The sequence below is a fragment of the Xenopus laevis genome, chromosome 2S (assembly GCF_017654675.1).
Source record: "Xenopus laevis strain J_2021 chromosome 2S, Xenopus_laevis_v10.1, whole genome shotgun sequence".
Lineage (NCBI taxonomy): Eukaryota > Metazoa > Chordata > Amphibia > Anura > Pipidae > Xenopus > Xenopus laevis.
The window spans coordinates 164,609,419-164,632,684 of NC_054374.1; the positions used below are offsets into that span (position 1 = coordinate 164,609,419).

Here is a 23,266-nt window from a genome sequence, read left to right on the forward strand (position 1 = left end):
GGTAATGGGGCTCTGGCAGCTCTAGGCTGGTCCCTGGGTTGGGCAAGGACGGCATTTACCCATTTAGCCTTCTAAGATAGTTATAGTCCTGGGCAGAAGGGCCCACATGGTGGAGGGTGGATGCCTGGAGTCAGGGCTAGGAGAGGAACCATTGAAGGAGGTTCAAAGCTGGGACTGTGGGAGTCTCTTAGCACTGTTACTTAGTAGTATGGGACCCCATGATTACCCCCTTCAGCTGGTGTTGAACTATAATTCCACTGATCCATTAAAAGGGTAAAAGTTTGCCCCTTAGGGATCATGCAGAGGGCACTTCTGTCTCATGGGTGCAGAGATCCAGAGCAAGGTGCAGAGCACAGAGATGGTGGGCACACACCAGCCCTCAGGGGCAATCATGGGGGTCCAAGGGGTGGTTGGAGGATCAGGACGCTAGCAAAGAGAAGCGCAATTGCACTCCGTGAGCTAGAAGAGCCGAATTTACAATTTGAAAACTGGAAATTTGTCTCTGGAAGCCTCTGTTCAAAGACCTGAGGCTATTCACCTAGGCTTGAAGTTAGGGTGTGTAAAGTGAAAAAACATGGTGGGTTACGCTAATTTTCTTGGCACCCTGCCTTTCGGGTCATAAATGGGCCCTAATATCTCAGCAGGGGAAAATCTGCCTCTTCGGGTTTGGGGGTTTCAATAGAACACAGCCACTGGGCAGGGCAAAGGGCAACTACAGTGTTACAGAGGGATTGTACCCTGCACACCAGGTGGTTTCATCCACAGCATTTCAGCACCATCTCTTCTGGACAGCTCCTGTTAAAGGACCAGCACAAAGTGGAAAGTATATCATCTCTGTACAGCACTATGGAATATATCAGTGCTACAAAAGAGAACGGATAATAATATTTACGTTTGCTTTTCTCACAACAGCTATAATTATGGAAGAGCAATAACAAGTTTGTATGTTTCCCTGGTATTAATCAGCAGGGTATTGAATATCTATATATTTGTGTCATTTAGCCTACACTCTGCACAGTCTGGAGATCAGGCTCAATGGGGGGGGGGGTGGATAGATTGTCATTTAATCCCTTTGTGCTTGATCTGACCCTTTTCGCAGACCATGAATAGTTAAAATGTCAGAAGCTTCTCTCCTCCCATAGAACCCTTTCAGTCGCTGCTGCTGAGTAAAAGAAGGTGGTTTCTCTCCCCAGCTGAGAGCAGCCCACCCCCTTCCCATTCTCTTCCAGTCCAACCAGTCCCCTCATCAGCATCTGTGGATGCAGAAAAGCATTGTGGGTGGGGCCGCTTCCTGCAGAGATGCTGCCCCTTTGCCTCCTGATTGTCGTTGGTTGCTAGAGACGGGACTGGGAGCATCGGAGAGAGGGAGACAGTGGGTGTGAAGGAAGATCTCTGTGCCCTCTGCTTTCTCCGCACAATGACAGAAGACCAGGGTAACGATTATGTAACAATGATTGCGGAATCCTCTTAGTCCATCTGAGAGAATATCATTCTGCCAGAGCGTCACTGCTGCTGCTGTTGTTGTTGTTGTTGCAGTTGCCGTACGGCAGGTTGGAAAGGCAGTGAAACGACATCCCGGAGGTTTGTTCTATGTAACATGACTTGGAGAGACCTTGGTCTCCATCTATGTTGAATGTAATGGAGTCTGAAGGGGTTTGAGTCCACCTTCTGCTTAGGTTTGCCTTGGGCTTGGAGCGTATGTGAGACTACTACACGTAGGACATTTGGAAAGGTCGGCAGAGAGAAGGTCTAAGAGTTCCTTCAAACTAGCAAGCCCTTTATTTGTGTGTTTTGAGAGCACCTCCAACCAGCTGCCAGTGTGGAGAGCATGGCATGGCCCTATATCACTAGGGCGTGCTGCATAGCCCGTTTCTGGAACCAGCTGGATAAGGGAGATATCGCAGTGCCTTTGGTTTTTAGCAAGTATTCCGAGGTGACGGAAGGGGCCCCACAACATCATGCCCACCTGCAGCAGCCACAGGCACGGCTCAGTTCTGCTGCCATAGAAACACAGGCAGCAGTAGTGGAGGCGGATCATGGAGGACAAGTTGGTTCCACCAAAGACTTGTCCCAGCAACCTGGGCTTGGGCCTGATAAAATTCTGACCGGTTCAGTTATGCGGCAGGATTACAAAGCTTGGAAGGTCAAGCCAGAACCAAGCTGCAAACCCAAAACTGATTACCAGCCTTCGGAGGCCCCCTTTCAAAAAGAAACCCAGTACCAGAAGGACTTTAAAGCATGGCCTATACCTAGGCAGGGGGATCATCCTTGGATCCCTAAACCAGCTGCAGGCCTCAGTGCCTCAAATGCCTCCAATGAGACCAAGAGAAAGAAACAAGCTGTATTTCTACCAGAGAACAAGCCCACAGAGCCGGCTAAAGTGGAGGCCACGGAACAAGTTGTGCCCAAAGTTAAGGCATCGGTCACATTCAGTGGTTTGCCCATTAAGGAACCACCATCCAAGGAAAACCCCGAAAAGAAGACCAGGGAGAAGTCTCCATCTGGCCGACTTCACGTGGATGGGATGAGACCTAGGGATGCGGTTGACATGCTCAACAGGCAGATTAAGGAGGAAAGGGGAGCAGGAAGCTCATACAGGTCAGACACCATATCCATCAGTTCTATCAGCAATCTATATTCTTTTATCCTTTTTATCTTGTATATCTTAATACAACTTAATACATATGGGATCCACCCTAAAATAATTTTGTAAGTTGTCCTCCAGGTGTGCTACACAGCTGGCTACTGCTCCATTATTTCAGGAGTCAGAAACAGCAGTGCTTAAACTCCCATAAACAACAATTACAATTTGAAGTAACTTTAAAACCAGTGAAAATGTGGAATGAATGTATATTGGGAAGCTGATGTTTTCTTTCATTAGGCACTTTTTGGGTGGAAATACAGTTTAATGGTTACTGATAGACGACACAAGGTGTGTCACTCCCAGCATTGATCTGGGTGAGTTCATGTGCATGGGGATTACTTACCCTTTATTCAAATTAATATTTTGGGTGTAAAAATGATCTTATATTGTCAGTTATTAAGGGACCTTGTTCTGAGAAATCAAATGTAATTATAAAATGATAACCTCCTACCCAACAGCTTTTGAAGGTTATTGTCCTGGGTGCAAGTGCTCGGGGCATAGGCCCTAATGGTGTAACTCGGTGCCGTCTATTCGTGTTGCATCTGGCGCAATACTAAATGAGCCTGTTTATATGCAAAGGTTGTTGCTCGGTGGAACCATAGAAGCACTGAATCATGTATATTCATAATCTGGTCACCTGGGGGAGCTGTTTCATATAAGCCTAGGCATGACAGCCAATGAATACAGCACGACAGCTCTAGCTAATAAACTCAAGTATACAGTTTATGTATGAGAAAGCTATAGTCCATGTGATATTTCTGTATGTACAATGATTGTACAGGTATAGGACCTGTTATCCAGAATGCTTGGGAACTAGGGTTTTCCGGATAACAGATCTTTCTGTAATTTGGATCTTCATACCTAACGTCTACTAGAAAATCATGTAACCATTAAATAAACCCAGTAGGTCAGATTTGTTTCCAATAAGGATTAATTATATTTTGTTTGGGATCAAGTAAAAGCTACTGTTTTATTATTACAGAGAAAAAAGAAATCATTTTTAAAAATCTGAATTATTTGATTATAATGGAGTCTATGGGGGACGGCCTTTCTGTAATTTCTGGATAATGGGTCCCATCCCTGTAAAAGGTACTGTTTTATTATCCCAGAGAAAAAGGAAATCATTTTGGAAAATGATTTGGGTTAAAAGGAGTCTATGGGAGACGGCCTTTCCGTAATTCGGAGCTTTTTGGATAAAGGGTGTCCAGATAACGGATCCCATACCTGTAGTTACTTCCCAGATCCACCCACTGCTGATGCAGGGAAGGCAATGGCTGACCATGGAGCCAAGTATATTAGTAGCAAGTTCAAGTTCAAGGCTGGATTCAGTGGGTTTTCTTGATTGGTATAAACCTTGTGCTTGAATGGAAGCTCCAATGAGCAGGGACTTCTTTGCCTCCTGTATCAGTCAGTATTTGTATATAATATGTTTGTTTAAAATATATAACACCTTGTCCAGGGTCAGACTGGGCTGGCGGAACACCGGGAAAAAACCCGGTGGGCGCCGGCTATTTTGGGCTCTGCCGGCCCAGACCTGATCCTGAGCTCGCTCATCTTTCTGGTCACACTAAAGTGCTGGAAAAACGTAAGCGTGCGTTGGGGGTGAATCGGCAGCATAGAGGATTTTACAGCTGGGGGGCCCAGGGGATGGTGTGGTGGGCCCCTGGGACTGGAGGCCATCAGGGACCTCCAGTCCGACATTGCCCTTGCCTCCCTGCTCAGCAGCCCCGGCCAGGCCCGGACTGGCAATCTGTGGGTTCTGGCAAATGCCAGAGGGGCTGCTATAAGGTGCCATAGAAAGTCTTTATTTAGTGGGCTGGTGGGGGCTTTTTGGGCCTCTGTGGGGGCTGTTTGAGCCTCTGTGTACCTGAAATGCCAGGGCCTATTTTAATTCTCAGTCCAGACCTGGCCCCGGCGCATTCAGACAGCAGGTTCAGATCACATACAGAACCATAACCCGCAGGCAGTTGCATGAGCCAGACACGGGGGCATGAAAACCCACCCTTTCCCTTTAATCCAATTAAAGCTCAGCCTCAGGCTCGATACAATGCAACAAATCAGCGCTGCGGCACCGGGGGGTTAAACTCTATCTCAACCTCCTCCCTTTTTTTATGTAGTGCAGCATTGTGGCGATCTCTTGCCGGTATTAAATTCCCCACCCCCTACAGCCCCCCACTCCTTTCTCTTCCTTGGCATCTGGCGACGCAGAGACAAGGTGGGTGGGGTTCCTGGATTTTTGTTGTGCTACCTTTTTTTTCCCCTCCCCTTCTGATCATAGATGGATTCTTCTAAGCAGGGTGTAAATATGCCTTTAGAATTATAACAGGGTTAGAGAGATATAGTAGCAAGTGCCCCTCAATCTGCCGGTGAGTCAGTGAGATCCCAGGGGACGAGGCTAGCCATCTTTCATTTGCTAGGAGGGTGTTTCGGCAGCCGTTTGTTTCCATAGTGAAGGAGAGTTGCTGCTCGCAGGGCTGTAACCAGGCATCGCTGCTGCACAAATATATTCTGGCCATTGGTGTTGGGAAGAAGAATTACCTGACGAGGGATAAAAAGGGATTTCTCCGCTGCTTCTCAAGCTCAAGGTGCAAGAAGATGGCGTGGCCTTGTGTCACCAGGGCGTGTTGCATCGCTCGTTTTGGGAACCTTCAAGACAAGGGCGACATTGCGGTGCCTTTAATGTATTCCAAATATTCCGAGGTGACAGATGGGGCTCCACCACGCCCTGGGTCTGCTGCCATAGAAACGCAGCCATCGCTCTCGGCTCCATATTCTGGAAGCTTGGGCAAGTTACCAAGGGATGTCGGCAAGAAACCAGACTCTGCCAGGGGCTCGGTCATGCGCCAGGATTACAAGCCGTGGAAGGCGAATCCGGAACCCAGCTGCAAGCCGAGAATTGAATACCAACCCACTGAGGCGCCTCTAGAACGAGAGACTCAGTACAAGAAGGACTTTCGCTCCTGGCCCATTCCCCGCCAAGGAGACCATCCATGGATCCCAAAGCTCAGCCCAAGCCCCACCATGCCCATCATTCCCAGTGAAATTAAAAGGAAAAATGAGTTTGTGATCTCCAAGGCGGCACCAGCAGAAATGAAGATAATCAACGTCGAGCCGACGGAAAGTGCCAAGGCAAAGGGCCCAACCGCTTTCATTACGGCCCCAGAAATTCTGATTGCTGTCGTGCAAGAAACCAAGGAAAACCAGAAAAGAGAGGCCTACATGCCCAAACTGACTGCCAAGGAGCCGCAGGCACCAAGAGATACAGTGAGCCCAGCGCAGACCAAAGAAAAAGGAGCTGGTTCCTCCTACAGGTCAGACTGGGTTTATCTTCTTTTTATTAGATAAAGGTATATATAGTGTGAGGATCTGAAGGGCCACTGTACCTTCAGCTGGTTTTCATTGGCTTCAGATCACTCTTGCCTAAGTCTCCATATTTCCCTGGTTAAAGCCCCAGGTTTTCCCCTTTACAAAGCACAATTCAGCAGGAACAGCCCCTTAAGTTTGCTCATAGTCTGTACAGAGAGATCCCATAAAACTATGGCAGCATAGGTATTCCCTGTACTAAGCACAATTCAGCAGGAACAGCCCCTTAAGTTTGTTCATAGTCTGTACAGAGAGATCCCATAAAACTATGGCAGCATAGGTATTCCTCTGTACTAAGCACAATTCAGCAGGAACAGTCCCTAAGTTTGCTCATAGTCTGTACAGAGAGATCCCATAAAACTATGGCAGCATAGGTATTCCCTGTACTAAGCACAATTCAGCAGGAACAGCCCCCTAAGTTTGCTCATAGTCTGTACAGAGAGATCCCATAAAACTATGACAGTGTAGATGCTAAGGGAGGATAAGGAGGCTGAGAGATCAAGTCTATTGCAACTTGCAGATTGCAGCTAAGACTTAACTACAACTCTCAGCGTGATTATTTGTTTGTTCATCAGCTGTATGACTGCACGATGGAGAAGCCTGTTTTATATAATAATGGGGTCCTACATAGAGTGTTTTTTTTACAGGCACCAGAAGGTAAATGATCCCAGGGGTAGACAGCTGTGCACAAACCTCCCTGGAGAATAAACTTATAAATAAAGAACAAATGTGTGAGATGAGTTGTTTTGTTTATTTTACCCTCTATATTAAACTCGTCTGATCCCCAGCACTGTATCACTGTATCACTGTATCACTGTATCACTGTATCAATCGTGTCATTAAAGAGATACAGTGATTGCATGTTATAACTCCCAGGACTCCCCCAGAATGTAACAGGCTGCACGTCATTGGCTAATAATAATACAACCTCCCAATCAGGACTCATGTCCCAAATCTGCTCTTCTTTTGGCTCCAAAAGATCCAATTCCTACACAATCTCATGTGATCTGAGCTACTCCTGCCAACACACTGTCCCCCTGCTGAATATAAATGTGATTGGTCTGTGCCCTAAGTTTCATCATATCTTTTTATTCACTGAGCTAAAACTTATGGGCATGAGTCTTTCTTTTACCTTAACTACTATGTGACTCTTAATTCAACTCACATTGACTGTATGGAGCAAATTGTGCCCCCTCTATTTCTTATATTGCATGTGGCATATAATGTATCACTCATGTATTATAAGGGATAATGTACCCCCTACTGTAAATGATAAGGATATTAGAAGTCACTGAGGGGTTGTTCTGTGACCATATAAAGGCACAAGGCTGCAGGCTGAGTTATACAGGGAACTCTGAGTATCACTCATGTATTATAAGGGATAATGCAGGGTCGGACTGGGAGGCATGGGGCCCACCGGGGCTACTGCCCCAGGGCCCCCTCCAGCCGCCACTGCCGCTCCGGAGTGCTGCAGGGGGGCTAGTGCGCATGCGCAGAAACGCGGTGCCGCGTTTGTGCGCATGCGCGCGGCGCCGCGTTTGTGCGCATGCGCGCGGCGCCGCGTTTGTGCGCATGCGCAGCCATTGTATTCTACCGCGACCCCAAACAAAGTGGGGTCGCGCCGCCCCACTAAGTAGCGGATCTGGGCCGGCGGGGCCCACAAGAGCCCGGGGCCCACCGGGGTTTTTCCCGGTGTCCCGCCGGCCCAGTCCGACACTGGGATAATGTACCCCCTACTGTAAATGATAAGGATATTAGAAGTCACTGAGGGGTTGTTCTGTGACCATATAAAGACACAAGGCTGCAGGCTGAGTTATACAGGGAACTCTGAGTATCACTCATGTATTATAAGGGATAATGTACCCCCTACTGTAAATGATAAGGATATTAGAAGTCACTGAGGGGTTGTTCTGTGACCATATAAAGACACAAGGCTGCAGGCTGAGTTATACAGGGAACTCTGAGTATCACTCATGTATTATAAGGGATAATGTACCCCCTTCTGTAAATAATAAGGATATTAGAAGTCACTGAGGGGTTGTTCTGTGACCATATAAAGGCACAAGGCTGCAGGCTGAGTTATACAGGGAACTCTGAGTATCACTCATGTATTATAAGGGATAATGTACCCCCTTCTGTAAATAATAAGGATATTAGAAGTCACTGAGGGGTTGTTCTGTGACCATATAAAGGCACAAGGCTGCAGGCTGAGTTATACAGGGAACTCTGAGTATCACTCATGTATTATAAGGGATAATGTACCCCCTACTGTAAATGATAAGGATATTAGAAGTCACTGAGGGGTTGTTCTGTGACCATATAAAGACACAAGGCTGCAGGCTGAGTTATACAGGGAACTCTGAGTATCACTCATGTATTATAAGGGATAATGTACCCCCTTCTGTAAATAATAAGGATATTAGAAGTCACTGAGGGGTTGTTCTGTGACCATATAAAGGCACAAGGCTGCAGGCTGAGTTATACAGGGAACTCTGAGTATCACTCATGTATTATAAGGGATAATGTACCCCCTTCTGTAAATAATAAGGATATTAGAAGTCACTGAGGGGTTGTTCTGTGACCATATAAAGGCACAAGGCTGCAGGCTGAGTTATACAGGGAACTCTGAGTATCACTCATGTATTATAAGGGATAATGTACCCCCTTCTGCAGTGTCGGACTGGCCCGGCGGGACACCGGGAAAAAACCCGGTGGGCCCCGACCCTCGTGGGCCCCCGCCGGGCCAGGCCCCCTCAACAGATATCTTGTTTTTTGAAATAAAAAAAAAAATCTTCGTCGATGCGCAGTGTGCGCATGCGTGCAGACGCAGCGCCGTGCGCGCGTACACACAGAGGGTGCCACCGTGTGCGCATGCACACTGAAGGGCGCCGCACGGCGCGTTGCAGCAGGGGGACGGGGGCCTGTAGGGGGGCCCTGGACTGGAGTCCCGGTGGGCCCCGGGCCCCCCAGTCCGACCCTGCCCTTCTGTAAATAATAAGGATATTAGAAGTCACTGAGGGGTTGTTCTGTGACCATATAAAGGCACAAGGCTGCAGGCTGAGTTATACAGGGAACTCTGAGTATCACTCATGTATTATAAGGGATAATGTACCCCCTACTGTAAATGATAAGGATATTAGAAGTCACTGAGAGGTTGTTCTGTGACCATATAAAGACACAAGGCTGCAGGCTGAGTTATACAGGGAACTCTGAGTATCACTCATGTATTATAAGGGATAATGTACCCCCTTCTGTAAATAATAAGGATATTAGAAGTCACTGAGGGGTGACTTCACGCCAAGAGCAATGATGTCACACAGCAATAACAAATATAAGTGCAAGTATCGAGTGACGCACTAGAGTTGCCCTCAGATAATATTACAGGGTCAGTTCTAGGAATGTAAAAAAAGGTGATATATTTAAACACAGGGGCCAAGACTAATGCTGCCTGAATTACTGTATCTCCAAGGGGGGTCACTTTGCACTTCTTCTCCCGGTCTATTGAAATGAGCCCCAATATAGTGCAAACCAGTGAAAGATCCTGGAACCTCAAAGCAAGTCCAGGATAACTCACCAGTAATAATTATTCTTATTGTTATTATTAGATATTGTTGAATGAGCAGAATCTTGTAGGGAAGTGAGAGAGTTACAAAGTATTGAGTTTCTGGATATTAAGACAAATAGGGAAATGTATATAGAACCGGTTACTTGTCTCTCGGGACCTCATTGTATCAGGCAGAGGGGGGAGTGGATCTTCCACAACACAAATGTTACACAAATGTTACAAGAGCCGGGACCTGATGGAAAGACTAGGGGACAAGGGGTAGGTATCAGTGTTATCTGATGAGCCTGAAAAATAACATGAAGCGGAGAGATTCCCACAAAGACACGGAGGAAAACTGTCAATCATTAATAAATCAATAACTAGAAGGTCAATTTCCATGCAGAATAATGATGTGAAATGGATCTGATTCTGGGGAGAAGGGAAAGTTGGGAAGGAGCGGGTCCCTATTAGTTACAGGTATCACTTTTATACCGCCTTTATGTTATTGTTTTTTGACAGTGAGTTGATGCTTTCAGGTTTAGCAATATCATTTCTGCTCTCGAGTGATTTGGTTTCATGGAAAGAGTTTCTTCTAATGATTCGCTTGTATTGGACGTGACGATTCAGAGAGCTGTTAGTGCTCATCGCTCCCTCCGAGCTCTAACACCCCATGGGACAGAATGGTGTTTTGTTGCAGTAATGCAATAAAAGTCATTAACAGAACAATACGAAGTTGCCTTTGTACATGTGCTCATACTCCTGAATTCTATACAGTGTTGTCCTCAGATTGGGGCCCCATCTCTCAACACCTGGGGCCCTCACCTTTCTCACCCGGCCTTGTGTTTAATTTCAAGCTCAAAGCGCTCAAATCCCAATTAGCGACAGAGACTGACTCGCAGCAGTGTTATCTATAGAGAGTTTCCCCACGGAACTAATCTAAGAGGGAATTAATGGCAGGATTATTACTTTCAAGATATTTAAGCCAATGTTTCCTTTATATGAAATGCTGAGGGTGTCACAGCTAACAGTGGGCTTTAACAACCAGTTTACCATATTTAAAGGAAATGATCTAAAGGTTAAGTTCCATTATTGGGTGGGTTAATTCTATTGCATGTAGGCATTCCTTACTCTGTTTCATTATCATATAACTCAAGCTCTTGCCATTTTTAAAGAGCCTCTATACCTGCCATAAAACAGACTATGAGCAAACTTAGGGACTGTTCCTGCTGAATTGTGCTTAGTACAGGGGAATACCTATGCTGCCATAGTTTTATGGGATCTCTCTGTACAGACTATGAGCAAACTTAGGGACTGTTCCTGCTGAATTGTGCTTAGTACAGGGGAATACCTATGCTGCCATAGATTTATGGGATCTCTCTGTACAGACTATGAGCAAACTTAGGGACTGTTCCTGCTGAATTGTGCTTAGTACAGGGAATACCTATGCTGCCATAGTTTTATGGGATCTCTCTGTACAGACTATGAGCAAACTTAGGGGGCTGTTCCTGCTGAATTGTGCTTAGTACAAGGGAATACCTATGCTGCCATAGTTTTATGGGATCTCTCTGTACAGACTATGAGCAAACTTAGGGACTGTTCCTGCTGAATTGTGCTTAGTACAGGGGAATACCTATGCTGCCATAGATTTATGGGATCTCTCTGTACAGACTATGAGCAAACTTAGGGACTGTTCCTGCTGAATTGTGCTTAGTACAGGGAATACCTATGCTGCCATAGTTTTATGGGATCTCTCTGTACAGACTATGAACAAACTTAGGGGACTGTTCCTGCTGAATTGTGCTTAGTACAGGGAATACCTATGCTGCCATAGTTTTATGGGATCTCTCTGTACAGACTATGAGCAAACTTAGGGACTGTTCCTGCTGAATTGTGCTTAGTACAGGGGAATACCTATGCTGCCATAGTTTTATGGGATCTCTCTGTACAGACTATGAGCAAACTTAGGGGACTGTTCCTGCTGAATTGTGCTTAGTACAGGGGAATACCTATACTGCCATAGTTTTATGGGATCTCTCTGTACAGACTATGAGCAAACTTAGGGACTGTTCCTGCTGAATTGTGCTTAGTACAGGGAATACCTATGCTGCCATAGTTTTATGGGATCTCTCTGTACAGACTATGAGCAAACTTAGGGACTGTTCCTGCTGAATTGTGCTTAGTACAGGGAATACCTATGCTGCCATAGTTTTATGGGATCTCTGTACAGACTATGAGTAAACATGAGGCTCTGTACTACTTAGCTGGCTGGACTTATCCTCTGGATTGACTATTGTTGAGCGGCTGTGTATAGTAAGACAATATGGAGGTAGAAGAAGGGGGTGTTGCAGTGGAATAGTGTGTGTATAGAAAGGCAAGATGTAAAAGGTAAAGCTGTATATTAGGCTGTTTAAGCTGCAACCATGTTACGTGTAAATACAACTTGCAGGAGAAAATTGTTCTCTCCATTTCTTTTTTTAATTAAACAAAATCCTGCAATTTTTTGTTTGGAATCTTGGAATGTGGAAGCAGCTGTTGCACTGAGATGCGATGTGATAATGAAGCAGTACAGCCAATCAGCTTGAGCTAAAGGGTTAAAGCAGTTGCTAGGGGAACAAGAGCAGCAACGGAGTCATGTTGTGTATAGAGACAATACATTCCCTTCTGTATTATACGCACTTTACAGCAAGGCCCAACCCCCAAACCTACCATATAAAGGGAACTTTATACAGGGTCAGACTAGCCAATCACAGTACCAGGGGATCCCCCAGGGAACTCAGGATCTAGTGGATCCAGACACAAAGAGGTTCTGTATAACAGCTATACACATAACATTATCTATACATCTACTGCTATGAGAGTGGACCCTGAACATCAGCAGTGATGGGCGAATTTCTCCCGTTTTGTTTCGCCGAAAAATTCACGAAATTCCCGCGAAATTTGCAAAACTGTGAAAATTTCGCAAATAAATCGTGAAAAATTTTGACTCTGGCATTAAAAGCCAATGGGCGTCCAAATAGTGTTGACGCACGCGACTGACTTTTCGGAAACACATCCAAAAATTTTTGACGCAGGAGAAATATGTCGCAAATTCGTGACAGCCGCATTTATTCGGTCATCACTAATCAGCTCCTGCAGTGGGTCCTGTTACATCTATTTCAACCAATCAAGGGCTAAAAATAGTCTTTAGGGATTGGATGAATTTTTTCGCCTTGATTTGCTGCAAAAATGACGACCATAGACTTGTATGGCGTCGCGCGTCAAAAAAAATGTTGCCACACGAAAACATTTTTTTGAAGCCCATAGACGTTAATGGGCATCGGCGACATTTCGCCGTGGCACATTTTTGGCGAAAAGAAACGGGTCAAATTCGCCCATCCCTAGACCGTCTTGAGGTTGATGGAAGGAGAATTAATATAGAAATATTCCAAGTTGTCAGCTTATGAGATTGGGCAGTCACAGGTCTGAGTCAGAGAGGTTTTAGGAAAATTTCACAAGGTACAGACAGGGACAGGAGTTTGGGAGAAGGTGGGAGCATACGGTTACATTAAGGCACACTCATCACAAGGACTTTCCTAATAATCTTCATGAAATCACTATGGCTGCACTTATTTGCACCAAAGCCTGGGTGCTAAATCCTTACACTGCTTCATAAGTCTCCAGGCAGGGGCACTAAATGCAGAGGGGCCTCCAATGTATCCGAATATGCCCGTCACTCCTTCTCCAATGACCAAGAGGGGCAAAGCGTTCCTTGTTTTGCTACAATAGATACAGTAAGATTTATCCCAGAGCTGCCTGATTGATTTTTCATAAACACTAAGCTGATAATTCGTTTTTATTACTTTTTATTATTTGTCTTTCTTGTAAGGTCCTCTCCTATCCATATTCCAGTCTCTTATTCAAATCAGTGAATGGTTGGTAGGGGAATTTGTCCCCTAGCAACCAGATTGCTTAAAATGTAAATTGAAGAGCTGCTGAAAAAAAGCTAAAATACTCAAAAACCGTAAATAATAGGAAATGAAAACCAATTGCAAATTGCATCAGGATATCACTCCCTACATCATACTAACAGTTAACTCAAAGGTGCACAACCCCTTACATTACACCTATTCCCATAACATTTTTGTTTTAACCACACACACACCTATAACATTAACAAATTCTCTTTGACACACACAGTTTACAACAACATTTTCAGCAATTACTCGGTTTACCCCCTTACAAGTGTGATGCACAATATTGTAATTATACACATAGTTTAACCTGTGTCTCTCTCCAACCTCAGAAGGACCATTGAGAGGACCAATAAACCCATCCAGAATAGTTTATTTGTAGCATTGCTAAATGTCTCACCTTTAGAGCGTATGTAAGTTTGTCATGTGTCATTGTCCTCATTATCGTAGGCTCTGCCAGTCTCACCGATAAGCCCTGAATTGGACATTATGGGTTCTTCCATGTGGTCCCACCAATATTACAGCATCTACTGTTCCTCAAGGTACAACAGCAAGTTGGGAATTTTCTGCCCAAACATTCCACTGTGGTCAGCCAGGGCAGCCAACCTATTTAATATTCAGTCTACGATTTTTATAAATGACCTAGACATGCCAACCCATAATTTCAGGAAACATAGGGAGCCCCACTAACCTTGTCACCTACATTAGCAGGTACATCACAACAACTGTCAGTATTTGCACCTACAGCCTAACTTACCCATTCCATTAAAAATACATAGAGTCATCATATCAAATATTCCAATATCTGTTCAGGTCGGGACTGGGATGGAGTTGGGAGGGTGGCAAAGATGCACCCAGATCCCATTGGATCCGACATGGCCCTGAACACATTGATGGTAATTTCTCAAATAAAGGAGGCCATAGACGCACAGATAATATTGTACAAAACAAACTTTCGAACGATATTCGGTGCGTGTATGGTGGGGAAAGAGTAAACCCCACCAATGTTGGCAGAAGACTTTGATATTGGTCGGCTCATCGATCGGACTGGACAGAAAATTTTTGTTAGTTAGTGCAAAATTGTCAGATACAGGTAGAATTCTATTGTTTCTATCAGTATATCTGACGATTCAGCTCTACACGTGTGTATTGAAACAAACAATCTTTCTTGGAAACATCTTTTCCAAGAAAGATCGTAATTGTTACGTTTGTGGCCACCTTAAGTCAGTCATTACATCTGTGTGGAACAGATCTGCACTAGATCCAAGTGCTTCCTTTATATGTATCAGTAACAAATGTTGAGCAATGGAATTGCTGGGACAATAGAAATGGAAATAATAAGTTATTGATTTTTTTTTATATCCACATATATCTAAATGTGGGAAGTAGAAGTAGGCCAGACTTGTATGAAGGCCAACATCACTTTGACAGAATGGATGTGATCAAAGCAGCTGGGCAGATGGAAGCCTCCCCCATCCAAGTCCTAAGAGACATGAGTGTAGACAGGTCTTTCATTTTAAACTTCTTGGGCTCTGGCTTGTGGAATTAATTGCCAGTGGCCTAAAGAAACACTCACGGATTTGCATTATTGAATCGTGAAATGGATGAATTTGAGAATTAGAACTTGTAGATGATAGACCATGACAATCTATAGTGGGGAAGATCTTGTGTCTTCCCGAGAGATTGTCCTGAAGTTTAGACAGTTATAGAGTGACGTCAGTGTCGTTTTTTTTGGCAAATCAATGGATTCAATTTTTGGAAGAAGGGTTATTGATAAAACTTGCCAAGGCTTCCGATACTGAGTCACAAAAAGTCTAATGATACTTGGGCACAGAATCAATTGAAGGACATTCTACTGAGATGTTCTACATCTACCCTCACACTTATGATTATTTTTTTTTTAATAATAACTTAAAAGTGAGACTTGATATAAATGGGGATGGCACAAAACTGTCTTCAGGCATGATACATCATCTTTACATGGGGATGAAAGGATTTTTGCTTTGAGATGAGGCAAATGAAAGTGAATGTCGATGTCGATGACTGTAAAATTGTGCATTTAATACAAAAACCTATTACCCTTTATATTTTCTGTAGCTAATTAAATTCTTAACTGAGAAGGCTAGTTTATCAAAGGTGAGACAATATTTTAGTTACATTTCATATCAAGATTTTTTTATAAAAACTAAATTGGGCACTCAGACCTGCCAAGGTCTGTTCAGCCAATGGCCACATCAATGTTTGACTGGAAATCGTTCTATTGTGCCATTTAACCTATAACTCAATCATTATCAACCATGAAAGTCTGTGGGAGCCTCACACAAGTCTTAACATTTTCTGGAACAGTTTTTAGAAAATTCAAATGACAAATACCTAAGACTGAAAAAGGTGAGGAACATTCCACTAAGAGTAGTCCTCCATGGGGTAAGCCACAAATTTGGATGGGGCACATTGCAAACATTGTTCATGATGGATCTTGATGGATCTCATTCCTGATGGTGGTGTGATGCATTAATATGATCTACTGAGGGCAAGGTCATGGAATAGGCTGAGTTTGCTCCAGGTGAAGTAATGCACAGCAGCCAATTATCAGGTAGAGTTTGCTTCTCTCCTATTGTAAGGTAAACATTTAATTGGTTAACCTCATGTTTGAACTTTCACTTTACAGAAATGAGTTTAGACCTTGGACCGACATTAAACCAGTGAAGCCAATCAAAGCCAAGTCTCAGTACCACCCGCCCGAGGAGAAGGTTGTCCACGAGACAAGTTACAAGGCCACGTTCAAAGGGGAATGCAACCAGCCAGCCGCTGGGGACAACAAACTGATGGAGCGGAGAAGGATACGCAGTTTGTACAGTGAACCTTACAAGGAATCCTCTAAGGTAGGTCTGCTAACTTATATGGTCATGTGCTTTCAGAAAGAGCCAGCACTTTAGGATGTAACTGCTTCCTGGCAGGCTGTTGTTTCTCCTACTCAATGTAACTGAAAGAGTCGCAATGGGACCTGGATTTTTACTATAGAGTGTTGTTCTTAGATCTACCAGGCAGCTGTTATCTTGACACTTGATAAAGGGCCTTGCCCGAAACATGTAGTGTGCTGTTCACTACCCCAATAAAGATACACTTGCAGACTCAGCTTGCTGCCGTGGACTTCCTGCAATTACCTCCTTTCTATCACATTGAGCTGTTATCTTGGGTTAGGGAGCTGCTATCTGGTTACCTTCCCATTGTTCTTTTGTTAGGATACTGGGGGGAAGGGAGGGGAGTGATATCACTCCAACTTGCAGTTGCCCAGAGACAAATCGTCCCTTCTTCGGGCGACTAATCTCCCCGCAATGCCTTCCCACAGCTAGAATCTAAATCGTCGGCGGGATGGCACACGGAGCTCTTCGTTTTCAGAAGTTGCCCGAAGTTGCCTCACTAGGAAATTTGGGACAACTTCAGAAAACAAAGAGCTCCGAGTGCCATCCCGCCGACAATTTAGATTCTAGCCGACGGGATGGCAGTTTCGGGGAGATTAGTCACCCCAGGAAGAGGTGATTTGTCGCCAGGCGACTAAATCTCCCTGAATCTCCACGTGTGTCTCTGATGCCAGTTACAGATATTATGTATCAGGGGAACCAATTGAATAGAAACCCAAAATATTCCAAATATATTCAAGCAGGACTCCCTCCTGGCTGTGTTCAAACATCCGCGTCCCCATCATCCCGACAATTTTTAATAATTTTTCATATTGTTTGACTGTATCGCTGCCAAAATAAATTAAAAAAAAAAAGCCATCAGAAATAACTCCGATCAATACTGAGTCAGCAAGGTGACTGCAAGGCCAGGCCACTATGAATAACTCATGGCTTTAAAAATAAACCCTCTCTACCTAGTGATGATCACTTAAACTGGATACTCCGTGTTCCCAATTGAATTTATGGAGTGTATTTCTAAGCACTATACAGGTATAATGATCACATTATTTTAAAGCTTGGCTGTTGTTTGTTTCTACCTGCTAGTTTCTGCCTCCCTTTACCTTAAGGGCCACAGTACTTTTTACTCTTTGAATTAAATATTAAAATGTGAAAGTGCAGTCACAATCCTTTTACTTTGTCTTCCCATTCCCCTCTATAAACATATTAGTTTGTTGCAGGTTCAGGTTTGCTTAAGACACCATTGTTTTCATACTGTCTTACCCCAGACTCCCCTGTATTGCCTGATATAATCCCCTAGGATTGGAAATGAAATTATATGACAGAAACTCACCCAAAGACTACTATAAACATATTCACTACCAAAACAGCACAAACTGGGGTTGTACAACATTATAATGTAATAAAAGGGGCTAGTTTTGCAAAAGGGGCTAGTATCCCATAGCAACCAAGCAACAACAGGTCACCTGCTGAAAATCAAACATATGATTGCTCCCAGTGTCGGACTGGGCTGGCGGGAAACCGGGAAAAAACCCGGTGGGCCCTGGGCCCCCGCCGGCCCAGTCCCGGCCCTAGATTGGCCCCGAATGGAAAAAAAGTTGATCGGCGCTGTTTAATTGCCATTGGCGCATGCGCACGTTGGGCCTGACGTTCGCGCATGCGCACTAGTTTTTGCGCATGTGCACGGGGCCCCCGAGGTTCACAACCCGGTGGGCCCCGACTGCGCCAGTCCGACCCTGATTGCTCCTGTAAATATATTGATTGGATCAGAAAGCCTCTTAATGTGGCCATACACGGGCACATTAAAGATGCCGATATCGGTCATTTAAACTGATTCAGCATCTTATATGTGGGGCATCCGACGGGTCTCCCTGATCGATATTTGGCCAAAAATCGGGCTGATAATGATTGGGTGGGTTTGATTTTTCCTGCGATCAAGGACCGCATCGCCTAGTTGATCCTATAACCCGTTGGCGCCCATTGTCTTTGTAGTAATCCAATGTCCGTCCCTGGGACAAGCGTTTAGATATAACCGAAATCTTCCTGCCGTGGTGGGCATATCGGGGAACGATCTGCTCGTTTGGTGACCTCGCCAAACAATCGGATCTTATCGTGTATGGCCACCTTAAACCAGCTTCTCTAACCTCACATATGAATCTTCTTGCTAGAGCCATTGATTGCCAGAGTTGGTAGAGATATCCAACTTTTTGCCCCATAGACTGATCATTCGGATAACTTGTAACCGCCGAATTGAAAGCCCCATGAACTAAGCAATATCCATGCTATTAGTTGGGCAATATCCCCCCATCTCTAGTAACTCATAGCAATGAATCAGTTGACCATGAAGTCCTACCTGCTGATTTGCTATTATGGGTTACTGGACCAGTAGCAAACTTTTATTACAGTTCCCTCATGGTCTGTTAGGCCAAACTGAGTAACAATTCTCTGAGAATGGTGCTTAAAAACAATTAACATTTCTGACCAATGAATATTGGATTTAATAAAGACAGAATTAAGCTTCAGACCAGGCAGCCTGCCAATACAGTGGCCAAGGATCCCAATTCATTAGTATTCAAAGCCATTGGCCGAGGGGCTTGAAGGAAAGAATGTCTAGTAATCTGGGCAATTCTACATGAATATTTGCTTAAATTGCCAGAGTGCTAAAGACATATTTTAGGGATATTTGGTCCTTGAGTTGAATAATTTGCAGACTTGGGTATAAAGCAGAAGGCTCTGGTTATTTTATGGTGTAATTATTGTGGTGTAATTACTGTTCCTCAGTCATTAGCAATTTTAAAGACATTTCCAGCCACAAAATGTGTTTTAATGTACCATTTCTAAACCAATGTGACCCACTTGTGTTATATGAGAAACAAGTAAGAAACAGATAATGGGTCTAATACTGTCTGTATTGGGTCATGGAAGAGATTCAGTTGAACAAGAAAAACTTGTGATTCATGATGATGATTGTGTAGAGGGAATCTCATTGGCTGGCTGGTGCTTTGTGTTCGTTCTTCTATTATTTAACTGGATGCAACAATATGTCTAAATAAAACTTTATTGTAAACTGGGGAGCTGTTAGAATGAAAGTCTGGAGCATTCAACCCCATACAGGGAAGCAGTGCTGACAGAGAGGTGTCCATTGTGATTGGATAGTGGCAGGACTAGATCTGTTTATATGTCTATCAACACTAGGGTCAGGACTCTGTCTTCTCCATTGAGACTTGCTTAGGAGAGTTTATTAAAGGAGAACTAAAGCCTAACTAAAGAAGTAGGGAGAAATGTTGTACAGCAACCACAGCCCTTTAGCAGTAAATATCTGTGTCTTCAAAGATGCCCCAGTAGCTCCCCATCTTCTTTTCTGATTCACTGATTCACATGCTCTGTGCTGCTGTCACTTACTGAGCTTAGGGAGCCACTCACAATATACAGTACACATAGAATAGAAATGTCACAATATAAGGCTGATGAGTAATTAAAGTGGACCTGTCACCCAGACACAAAAATCTGTATAATAAAAGTCCTTTTTAAATTAAACAAGAAATCCAGTTTCTATTTTTTATTAAAGCATTCATAGCTGCTGTAAGCTCATTTACAAATCTCAGCTGTCAATCAAATATTGTCTGCCCCTCCTCTATGCCCTGGGCAATAACTTTCACTTTCCATTCAGCACTTCCTACATGTCACTGCTCTCCCCACATTCCCCCCCAGTTCTCTTCACCATTTAATTGTGTAACCAGGACATGGGGATGGACATCAGGTCCCCATTCTGGTGCACAAACAAGATTCTGAGATGATACAAGACTTGTCTTAATAACAGTGTCCACAAAATGGCTCCTGCCTGCTTGTTATAATTATGAATTCCCAGATGGAAAGAAAAAAGATTATAAATAATTTATATAGAGTAATTAAAGTTAATTTTGCTTGATTAATGGGATAAAATAGGATTTTGAATATTTTTTTGGGTGACGGGTCCCCTTTAAGCGCCTCTTCTCCAGAGTGAACATCCCCAATTTGGCCAGTCTTTCCTCATAGCTCAGATTTTCCCTTTACCAGCTTAGTTGCCCTTCTCTGTGCCCTCTCTAATACAATAATGTCCTGTTTGAGTGATGGAGACCAAAACTGTAGGGCATATTCTAGATGGGGCCTTACCAGTGCTCTATACAGTGGAAGAATGACCCCTCCTCCCTTGACTCTATGCCCCTATTAATACAGCTCAAGACCTTATTTGCCCTTGATGCTGCTGACTGGCATTACTTGCTACAGACAAGTTTATTATCTACAAGGACTCCAAGGTCCTTTTCCATTATGGATTTGCCTAGTGCAGTCCCATTAAGGGTATAAGTGGATATTGTTACATCCCAGGTGCAGGACTTTACATTTATCAACATTGAATCTCATTTGCCACTTAGCTGCCCAGATTGACAGTTTTTCAAGATCCTGTTGCAAGTGCCACATCCTGGATGGAATTAATTGTCTAAGTAAAATCTATGCAAACCTTAGATTAATGTGACATATTCTTGTACCCATAGTAGATCTTCTTATTGGTACATATGTTCTAGTAGTAGAACAAATTAATTGTAATCCAAGGCAAATTTTCAAGGTAAAAACTGAATTTTTTGGCATACCAAGAATGACAAGTAGACCATTCAATGCCGGAATCCTATAGATAACTGGTAACCAATGAGATCCAAGAGTAGCACACAGCCCAGTTGCAATAAAGGATCAAATCATAAGATGGTCAACAAGTAGTAAATATAAAATAAAACTATAAGATTATAAACCATAGCATGTTAAAGTACAGATATGGGACCTGTTATCCAGAATGCTTGGGACCTGGGGGTTTCCAGATAATGGATCTTTCCGTAATTTGGATCTTCATACCTTAAGTCTACTAGAAAATCAAATAAACATGAAATAAACCCAATAGGCTGGTTTTGCTTCCAATAAGGATTAATTATATCTTAGTTGGGATCAAGTACAAGTTACTGTTTTATTACTACACGGAAAAGGGTAATTATTTTAAAAAATGCTGATTATTTCGATAAAATGAAGTCTATGGGAGACGGCCTTTCTGTAATATGGAGCTTTCTGGATAACGAGTTTCCAGTTAATTGATCCCATACCTGTGCTATAGTATATATATATATATACTGTATATATCCAGTGGGGCAGAGAGGAACACTGCAATAGTCAGAATTGCTATGTTGGAAATGAATGAAATTATTAATTGTTATTATTACTATTGAAATATGAAGCTGCTACAGGGATCAGTACAGCAGGAAATTCTCATAACTTTTCGGCGAAGCGGGACAAATTCGCCCATCACTACCTGTGTATGACGATTCAGCTTTTACAATCATTGATTTGGAACACGTTTCCATGGGGTTTCCACATCCTTCCTATGTAACTTCCACTCACCCTTCAACTGGGGCTTCTTATATTGCACCCCACATTTCCCCTTCCACTAATTAATTAATATCTGTAATTTGAACAACCCCTATGTTGACTAGTTCAACGGCTTTACAAGATTATGGTCCCTAAGTGTAATTCTCTACCAATATACAGTTTTTTTATCTTTAATATATATATTGTGATTTGTGTATTAACATAATGTAATAATATGGGTACAACAGCAGCCTAATCTATTCTTGTGCCCACAGTCTTCTCCGGCTGCATAATTAATTTCAAAATTCTGCCTGTAATTAATCAAAATTTGGAGATGTTTATGTTTCATTGTAAAAAAAAAACCATGTTCTACTCTACCCCACAAGCTCCATCTGTTCATCTGTAGTCTAATGTTGCACCAGGAGCCTAGCTACTGATTTATAAAGCATGTTCTATACTAATGACAAGAAATAATCAAGGACATTCAAAATGTTTGTCTAGAAGTAGAAAAAAATGCAATATATATGTTTTGTACTGTGTTCCTTGTAGATAACTGGGTGTAACCAAGAAAACCCAAATATTGTAGCGTATGGAAGCCTCCTTGCACCTCTGTTCTAAACTATTTTTTCCCCACCTCTTCGTGTCTTTGTCTTGTGTGTTTTGTGGTTTGTATGCATGTCGTGCAGGTGGAGAAGCCTAGCGTTCAGACTTCCAAACCAAAAAAGACATCGACAAGCCATAAACCTGTGAAAAAGGCCAAAGAAAAGATCATCGCACCTGGCCGGGCTTCCAAGAAGAAGGACGCTGAGAGCACCTCCACCACAAAGCCAGAGGAGAAGGAGAAAAGCAAGGAGATCAACAATAAACTGGCTGAGGCGAAAGAGTAATTTCACAGCACTTATTATTCTTCTTGTTTTGATGATGAAGGCCACAAAATACGTTAGAGACTTTGAATCTGCCGAGGCTCTGATTGTATTTACACTATTCCATGTGTTTCTTGTGAGAGTAGACATCACTTAGACACCTTCACAAACACGGGTCACGTTGGGAGGGCTCTTTGATTTTCTTTATGTCGGGTATCAATGTGTTTGATTGGAAACTGAATGGGAAATATAACACGTTGAAAGGGTGTTTATCTTCACATTAACATAACAAAATAAAGATGTGGCCATTGTTATCCCAAAATTTAATTTTGAGCCATTGTCATTTTCACCTGGGGACTAGCTGGGCAGATAAGTGGAAACATAACTATAACTGCGCTCTGATTTTGGGATAACTCAAGTTACATCTGAAAGATGGCGTACTTTATTCTATACTCCTCCTATGTCTACTTGTACAAATACATAAATGTTATCATAATACAGGTATGAGATCCATTATTCGGAAACCTGTTATCCATAAAGCTCTGAATTATGGAAAGCCCGTCTCCCATAGACACCATTATAATCAAATAATCCAA

The 23,266-nt window shown here is 43.3% G+C and overlaps 1 protein-coding gene across 2 annotated transcripts; it reads left to right on the forward strand.

Annotated features, from left to right (window-relative positions):
• Window positions 1-1,235: 1,235 nt before the first annotated feature.
• Window positions 1,236-22,858, forward strand: LOC108710043 (microtubule-associated protein 6 homolog). Of its 2 annotated transcripts, none has more exons than XM_018250407.2 (3): window positions 1,236-2,598; window positions 16,170-16,383; window positions 22,494-22,858. In XM_018250407.2, exons 1-3 carry the CDS (start codon window positions 1,829-1,831, stop codon window positions 22,692-22,694), a joined length of 1,185 nt encoding a protein of 394 aa, XP_018105896.1. In that variant the 5' UTR covers window positions 1,236-1,828; the 3' UTR covers window positions 22,695-22,858. The 2 variants fall into 2 exon arrangements, with proteins under 2 accessions (XP_018105896.1, XP_018105897.1); XM_018250408.2 differs by lacking the exon at window positions 1,236-2,598 and adding an exon at window positions 4,879-5,955.
• The last annotated feature ends 408 nt before the right edge of the window (window positions 22,859-23,266 follow it).